Source organism: Dasypus novemcinctus, chromosome 9, assembly GCF_030445035.2.
Source record: "Dasypus novemcinctus isolate mDasNov1 chromosome 9, mDasNov1.1.hap2, whole genome shotgun sequence".
NCBI lineage: Eukaryota > Metazoa > Chordata > Mammalia > Cingulata > Dasypodidae > Dasypus > Dasypus novemcinctus.
The window spans coordinates 130,685,706-130,693,953 of NC_080681.1; the positions used below are offsets into that span (position 1 = coordinate 130,685,706).

An 8,248-nucleotide genomic window follows, 5' to 3' on the forward strand; every position below is an offset into this window, starting at 1 on the left:
AACAGAAGCGGACAAAGAAACAAGACGCAGCAAATAGACACCAAGAACAGACAACCAGGGGAGGGGGGGAAATAAATAATAAATAAATAAATCTTTAAAAAAAAAAAAAAAAAAAAAAAAAAAGAAAGCGAATGGAGGCCAGGGCTCCGCCCTGCCCCTCGCCCCGCCCCTCGCCCCGCCCCTCGCCCCGCCCTCCAGGCGCCGCCCCGACTCCCTAGTCCCGCCCCTTCCCCAACCCCTGGCTCCACCCCGCCCCTCCCTTCTTGCCCCGCCCCTTGGCCTCGCCCCGCCCCAGATTCCGCCCTGTCCCCGCCCCTCGCACCGCCCCAGGCCCCGCCCCTTCCGTGCACTCCGTGACGCACAAGGTCCGCGCCGCACGCCGAGCCCCGGCGCGGCACCGCCCTCAGACCCCGCGCGGGGCGTGGTCGCCCCCGGGAGGTCCGCGGCCCGCGAGCCCCCGCCATGGCCCCCGCCGCCGCCAGCCCCCCGGAGGTGATCCGCGCCGCGCAGAAGGACGACTACTACCGCGGCGGCCTGCGGAGCGCCGCCGGCAGCGCCCTGCACAGCCTGGCCGGTGAGGGCCGGGGCGGCGGGCTCCGAGGCGCGGGCGTCCGCGGGGCGGGGAGGGGACACGTCGGAGCCGGGGGGGCGAGGTGGACGGGACCCCGAGAGCGCCCCCCGGGAGGCCACGGGCCGCCTGGGCTCCGCCGGGCCCTGGGGTCTGCCCACGGCGCGGGTGGAGCCGTGCGCGCCCTTGCTCAGCTCGGCCCACGAGCGCTTTCTGAGGCCTGGACCAAGGCCAAGTGCCACACGCCCTGCTGACCTGTCCCTTTGCCCCCGCCTGGCAGTGGCCAGCCCTCCACGCCCCGGACTCCGCCACACCCCGTCTCGTTCCCCAGGACAAGTGAATAAAGAGGCTCTGCTGCACACTGCGTGCTGGGGCACGTGTAAAGGAGTGACCCTACATGGGGAAGACAAGAAAGTTCTCAGGGGTCCAAGGGCCGGAGCCCAGGGGTGGGGTGTTCTGGCTGCAGGACCAGTTTGGGGGGCAGGGGGAGGGTGGGGGCTGCATTTCAGGCACTAGGCAGGCTCTCTTTGGGAGGGGCTGAGCAAGGCTGGGTGGGCTGGTGGCACCAGCTGGCCTGGAGAGGAGAGACACGTGATCAGAACAAACTTTTAAGATTACTTTGTTCTACAGCTGGTACGCGCTTTGCACCAGGCGCTGTTCTTGGTGCTTAACAAATACTAACTCATTCAGTCCTCAAAACAAGCAACAGGGTGGGAGCTGTTACTGTCCTTTCCTACCGGTCTCCAAGACATTGCGATCACTTGCCTAAAGTCTCGGAGCTGGGAAGTGGGAGACCTAGGGCTGGCAGCGAGCCAGGTGCAGCTTGAGCTTTTAGGCACTGCCGGCCTGTCCCATGTGGCCCTTCCAGGCTCCGCACGGTCACTGGGCAGACCCTGGGGGGTGATGGCTGCAAGTGGGGCCCTAGGGAGCTCTCTCAGGGCCTCAGGCTGCAGCTGAGGCCAGGGGCTGGCGGGGACGAGCAGACAGCGTGGCCAGTGCGGGCCCAGAGGTGGGAGAGGGTCGGGCAATCTCAGCACAGAGCGTGACGGGGGCGCTGACCCCGATCTCAAGAGCCTTAGCCCACCACCCAGTGATAGCTTTGTTTCTCCCACCAGGTGCAAAGAAGTGGCTGGAGTGGAGGAAGGAGGTTGAGCTGCTGTCGGACTTGATGTATTTTGGCCTCACCACACTCACAGGTACCAGCCCAGGCGGGGAGGGCGGGCAGAGTGAACCCCTCCTGCAGTAGCTTTCAGCTTCCAGAGCCTCGGAAGGGGGTCCCGGGGCTGGAGTGGGAGGGCTGCCCTGAGAGCCTCAGCCAGAGCCCGTCGCGTCCGTTCATCCTTCTGCACCCGGGGAACCTCCACCTGGGCCTCACCAGGGTGCTGCTGGGACCCGTGTCTAAATCCCTGTGGCCCACACGAGGCCCAGCCCTGAGCTCTGCAGAGCAGGTGATGACAGAGCCTGCCGGAGCCGCGGGAGGGGACAGCGGCCGCTGCCGCTGGTTGTCCTGTAGTGGGGGAGCCAGGCTGGGCGGGGAAGCCCCGGGTCAGCATTCACCAGGACTCACTGGCGACTCCTGCACCCCACCCCCTGCTCCTCACCTCGGGGCCAGCCAGAGGTCTTGCCTGCGAGAAGCACCTTGCCCTCCAGTACGCGGGAGGCAGGTGGTGTGCAGTCTAAGCCCTGCCGTGGCATCCTGTGGCATCTAGAGGGCATGCGTGTCCAGGTGAGAGAGAAAGCCGAGCCCTAGGAGGCCACGTCCCCAGCAAGAGCCTTCTCCAGGCGAGCCGAGCCGAGTGCGAGAGCAGGCGTGGGGAGGAGCGGGGGCCAGAGTGGCCGGGGCGAGTCAAGCAGACGGCTTCCAGGCATCCTCCGGGGAAGGGGGAGAGAAACGGGCTTCCGGCTGGCAGGGGCTTCCCGTGCGGCAGGACAGCAGCTTGCGGGGGCGCCGACGGCAGCCGTCCAGCAAGAGCAGGCGGTGCGCTGGGGCCCAGCCGGCAGGAGGGATGGGCTGGCGCTGTCGGTGGGACCCAGGAAGCGGAGGCTGCCCCGTGTCACTCACCGCGGTGGTGTCCCTGCCCCCCCAGGCTGTCAGACCCTCGGGGAGGAGTACGTCAACATCGTCCAGGTGGACCCGTCCTGGAGACGCGTGCCCTCGTGGCCTCGCCGCGCCCTGCTGGTGGCCCTGCACTCTGCCCTGCCCTACCTGCTGGACAAGGCCCTGCTGCTCCTGGAGCACGAGCTGCAGGCCGACGGGGACAGGCCTGTGCAGGGCAGCCTGGGCGGCCGCAGCAGGTCCGCAGCACGGCGCTGGGTGCAGCGGCAGGTGGCGCCCCTGGCTGAGCAGCAGAAGAGGACGCTCCTGCGGGCGCTGCTCGTCGTCAGGCAGGGCCTCGCCTGCCTGTGGCGGCTGCACGTTGCCTGGTTTTACGTCCACGGCGCCTTCTACCACATCGCCAAGAGGCTCGCCGGGGTCTCCTACGTGAGTGCCGGCAGCCCCTGCGCCCTGCTGCCCATACCCGGGGCTGCCGCAGGGTCTCCCCGCCCTCGCCATCCCTTTCCTTCGGTCTCCTCACCTCTGTGTCCACACTTCCTCCACATTCAGGGACTCGTCCCGTGGACGCGGCGTGGCCCCCCTTCGCTAAAGGTCCTGCTGACAAGGGGGTCACAGTCCATACGATTCCATCCCTAAGGCCTGCCCGGCCCACCTGCCTAGAGTCACTCTAGGGTCCCCTGGACGAACAAAATGAGAGTGCACGTCCTCAGGGCCGGAACCAAGTCCTTCAAGGGAATGAGCCCCGGCCAGCGCCTCCCTGGCAGCTGTCCCCGGTGGCCCATGGGCCTCAGGCCCGCCCCGTCCTGAGCAGATCACGCACAGACCCATTTCTGGGCCTCATCCCCGACCTGACTGCATCTGGTTCCTTCTTCCAAAGCCACTGGTGCCTCTGTGACCACAGACCCCTCACTTCAGCCAGCAGGGCCCTGGCTGTAGAGGGCAGTGGATCAGCGACCCCGAGGCCAGCAGTCTCTGCTGCGGCCAGGGCGGCCCTTGCATGGCTCAGCTTCTCCCCCACCTGCCAGCCGCAGCTGGGCGCACTGCCCCTGAGGACCACTCTGCGTCCTGCGGACAGCCTCCTGGGCCCCGTCCCTCTGTCCTCACGAGCACCATCGCTCTCCCAAGCAGAACAAAGTGCTGCAAGCAGGGCCTCAAACAAGAGAAACTCCTTCTCCCTCTGCTCTGGAGACCAGAAGCAGCAGCCTAGGCCCAGGCGTGCCGCGCACCGCGCAGACCCCTAGGAAGAGCTCCCCCTCTTCAGCTGCCTGCGTTTTCTGGGCTGCGGCTGCATTGCTCCCCCCCCCTGCTGCCAGGGAGCTCCTGCATGTCCCTGTGGCTGTGTCCTCCCCAAAGTCCCTGGGCCTCGGGCCCACTCAGCCCCAGGCTGGCCTCTTCGTCTCCTGCAAAGACCCGATCTCCAGCTGCAGCCGCGGCCTGAGCCCCGGGTGGGCATGGGGTCTGGGTGGGCCAGCGTGGCTTCCCTGCCCGTCTTACGCTGGGGCACCCCCAGGGCTCAGAAGCCTGGCCCAGGCGCTGGCCGTGGCAAGTGCCGAGGCCTTCGGGGCTCCTGACCTGGCCTGTCTGCCCCGCGCAGCTCCAAGTGCGCCGCCCGCGCGCAGAGGACCTCGGGGCCAGGGCGGGCTACAAGCTGCTGGGCGCCATCTCCTTGCTGCACCTGGCGCTCTCCGTCGGGCTCCAGGTGTATAGCTTCAGCCAGAGGCAGCGGGCACGGAAGGAGTGGAAGCTGCACCGCAACCTGTCCTACCGCAGGTGAGCTGCTGCGGGGTGCGACGGGCGCGCGGGGCCTGTGGCTGCCCGGAGGACTCAGCGGCCCCTTCCCCCTTCCCCCGTCCAGGAGCTCCGTGGAGGAGAGGGCGTTTTCCAGAAACGCCCGCTGTACCCTGTGCCTGGAGGAGCGCCGGCACACGACGGCCACGCCCTGCGGCCACCTGTTCTGCTGGGAATGTGCCACTGAGTGGTGCAACACTAAGGTGGGTGGCGGCTCCAAAGAGCAGGCCCCGCCTCACGGGCAGGTGGGCCCAGGGTGTCTGCTCCGCAGCTGCCCCAGCATGGGGGGGGGGGGGTTCTTAAAAGCTTCCAGGTAAGTCCGCCCGGAGGCCCGCTGGGGCTGAGGGTGTGCGCGGGCTGCACTGGCGCTGGCAGAGCCCCCGGGGCGCACCTGGTTTCCAGGCCGGAAGGGGCCTCCCCACCCTTTGCGCACTCACCAGTAGCCCCCGCACGCCTGTCCTGGGGTGCAGCCCTGAGTGCTGTGGCCCCCAGACCCCGTTGTCTGTGCCTCGAGGCAGCTGGAGCCTCCACCACATCCTGGCAAGAGACCTGCCCCCGTTGCCCCCAGGCCCCTTGCCCCTGCCCGAGCTTGCCGGGTGTCGCCACCTGCTCGCCCAGGTGCGCCGGCGGGGCGTGTGCCGTTGGCTGCCTTGCTTTCCGGCTCCCAGGGAGAGGGCCCGCGCCCTGTAGGGTTGGGTGCGTGAGTCCCCGAGGGCTTGGCTTGGGGCAGGGTGGAGGTGCCCGGGCACTAGGGACAGGTGGGCTCAGCTCATTTCCTAGCAGTGACTTTTTCCTAAGATGTACATTTCCTGAAGTTGCTGGCTGAGGCAATTCCACCCAAAACCCCCCTACATCTGTGTATTTTTCAACACAGCGTTGGCAGTAGCAGTCCCAAAAGGCATAGAATAAACCCTATTTTCCACCCACAAGGCAGCCTTGGGGTCCATCCACAAGAAAAACCTAGAAACGAGCTAGGACACTGGGTGCCAAACCGTGGCCTCCAGTGACACAGAAGCTCCTGGTACGCTGGGGGCCTGGGCGTCCACACAGCCCGCCTGGGCGTCCTGGGGCAGGCGGCTCAAGCTCAGCCGCAGGAAGGCAGCGCCCCGGACGCCCTGGACTCACTGGCGGGCAGGGCCCGTCCCGCTAGGTGCTCACCTCGCGGCTGGAAGAGGGGCACACTGCACTGGCTCCAGGCGCCTGCGAGGTGACACGGGTCAGAGCCCTGTCTGCACGCGGGGGAGCAGCAGCCCCCTCCGGCCCCCTCTCCGCCCAGCCCACCCCAGCTCACTGGGGCTGAAGTCTGCCCACTGGTTCGAGATTTCTGAGAAAACATGTCACGTTCCTATTCTGTCTTAAACCAAAAGACAGCAACGTCTGTGCCCACTTGCGTTGGCGAGGGAGTGAGCGCTGCCCCAGCCTGACCCTTCCTTCCTTCTGCAGGCGGAATGTCCCCTCTGCAGGGAGAAGTTTCCACCCCAGAAGCTGGTCTACCTGCGGCACTACCGCTAGTCCTGACCGAGAAATCAGATGGCAGGTGGGAGGAGCCAGGAACCTTTTTAACGTCAAGAGGAAGAATCCTCAGGATCGACTTTACTTGCACAGAAATTAGAAATTCTCCACTTTCACGTTGGTTGCCCCTTACGATGCCATGCCAGCAGCTCGGGCACAGGGCAGCTGCAAGAGCCAGCCAAGGTCACACGGGCCCGGGGCAGCTTGGAGGGCTTAGGCCTCACCCGTGACGGGGCCGAGGGGGCAGCAAGAGCACAACTTAGACACTTGCCTCTGGAAAACTCACCACCTTTGGGGTGCCTTCACTGCAGCACGTCACAGTTGAGAATTTCAGAAATAGGCCAGACAGAGGAGAAACGACCGTCTCAAGTGTACGTTCACGAGTGACCCGGGAACGAGTGTGCACTGAGATGCCAAGGATGTTGCGGCCACGTCGCACACCTGGGGTATGTCCGCCCTGCAGTCCCTCCAACCACAGACCCCCAGGACAGCAGGGCAGGACGCACTCTGGCTCCCAGGTCTGCAGCGGGATTCCACACCAAGACCGTGCGTGCGCAGGAAAGACGGGCTCTGGGATGGGCGAGCACCTGGTTCCCTGCAGGCCTGGGTTCAGTCCCTGGTGCCTCCAAGAATAAAAGACACAAGGACCTGGGCCCAGCTGTGTGTGGAGCACCCGGCACGTGCCTCAGTCCACGCGCTGCTTAGGCCACCGCCTGAGCCAGCAGGCCCCTCCAGCGGTGCAGGCCTGCCCTGGGCCACCCCAGGTAGGGTGCTGTGTCCGGAGCACCTGACCCCAGGAGCCGCACCCCGAACACAGCGGCTCCTGGGCCCACTTGCCACACCCACCACCTTTGGATCTTTTTTCGTTTTAAGCAGATGTGGCTCAACTGATAGAGCATCCATCTACCATACGGAGCGCCCAGGGTTCGATGCCCAGGGCCTCTTGACCCGTGTGGTGAGCTGGCCCACGCGCAGTGCTGCTGCACAAGGAGTGCCGTGCCACCCAGGCATGTCCCTTTTGTAGGGGAGCCCCCCACACAAGGAGTGCATCCCATAAGGAGAGCCGCCCTGTGTGGGGGAAAAAAAAAAGTGCAGCCCGCCCAGGAGTGGCACCACATGCGTGGACAGCTGATGCAGTAAGATGATGCAAAAAAAATAACTCATGCACGACAGGACTTAGCTGTAGATGTCTCTAAGAAACTAACTCCACAGAAATGCTGGAATGCCAAGACTGTCCAGATGAAAAGATTTTTTAACAGAGTGGAAGAGTGCCCTTGTCAGGCCTTCAGGCAGCCCCTGGGTGTCCCCTGCCCAGGCCCTGGAGGTCCGCCAGCAGCGTGGCTTTTGACAGACCCGGGGGGAGGGGAGAGCACGCCACACCCCTTGGTGCATGCTCCTTGGTCCCATCAACCAAAGCGAGCAATGGGCCTTCTCCAGGCAGGAGGCAGGAGGGGCACGGCCAGGGCTCGGGCTCTGGCTCACCTCAGCCCCCAGGCTGCATCCACCACGCTCCCAAGGAGCCACGTGCTGCTGCTCTGCCCGACACCCTCCACACATGTGCTGGGCTCCAGCTCCTGTCACCCCTCAGGACTGTGCTCAGGTAGCGACAGATGTGCTGCCATGCAGTGTGGGAACCCCAGGTGCTTCCTTCCACGTGCCACCAGAGGTCCCACTGTGGAAGAGCGCCCAGTACTGTTTAAGAGACAGGCTCACAGGCATAAGCAGGGGCCTCAGCACAGTCCCTTAGAAGCAGAGGACTGACGTTTTAAGTATGTGGAAACCAGCAAAGTAAATTCCAGAATGACAGAGAACACGTTCACCATCTAAGGTGGGTGGGAAACGACTCAGAGCCACAAGTCTCCGAACTGGCCGAAGACCCAGAAGAAATACAAGTTAGCATCTCAGTGTGCCACATGCCCCGAGGACAGCCTGTTTTCTGCCATTTCTGCCGCCAGCACAGCTGGCTGACCTTGGGGCTGGGTGCCTCCCCAGCGGGTCTGCTCTCGTGCCATGAGCTGTAGTGTTGCAGACAGAGGGACACGAGAAAGGGGCAGTGTCTTTAATAAAGGGGGAATTCCACAGTCACTTAATAAAAGCTTTAAAGAGCGTCCTCTCTTTTATCACATCAAAAAAGTTGACATGCAGGTCAGAGTTCTATTTTCCCCCTTAGAAAATAAAAAGCTGTGTTAAAACCCCTCAAAACTGGTCTGTTGTCACCAGTTTTGTTGTTTCCTTAGAGGGGATGTTGTGTGAAAACAATTTCAAATTAAAAACAAAACAAGTTATTTACATATCAAAAAAATGTGTCAAAATAATCTCAAGCA

The 8,248-nt window shown here is 64.0% G+C and overlaps 1 protein-coding gene across 1 annotated transcript; it reads left to right on the forward strand.

Moving 5' to 3' along the window:
• Positions 1-359: 359 nt before the first annotated feature.
• Positions 360-8,032, forward strand: PEX10 (peroxisomal biogenesis factor 10). Its single transcript, XM_004473519.5, has 6 exons — positions 360-574; positions 1,684-1,764; positions 2,656-3,050; positions 4,219-4,394; positions 4,480-4,615; positions 5,856-8,032. The coding sequence occupies exons 1-6, from the start codon at positions 463-465 to the stop codon at positions 5,922-5,924; spliced, it is 969 nt and encodes a 322-aa protein (XP_004473576.2). The 5' UTR covers positions 360-462; the 3' UTR covers positions 5,925-8,032.
• Positions 8,033-8,248: the final 216 nt, after the last annotated feature.

Bases quoted from the DNA above. Each gene is read 5' to 3' on its own strand.
- PEX10 (XM_004473519.5), top strand. From the start codon at position 463: ATGGCCCCCGCCGCCGCCAGCCCCCCGGAGGTGATCCGCGCCGCGCAG. The intron at 1,765-2,655 runs GTACCAGCCCAG...CTGCCCCCCCAG, and splicing joins TGGCCTCACCACACTCACAG to GCTGTCAGACCCTCGGGGAG. The intron at 4,395-4,479 runs GTGAGCTGCTGC...TCCCCCGTCCAG, and splicing joins CGCAACCTGTCCTACCGCAG to GAGCTCCGTGGAGGAGAGGG.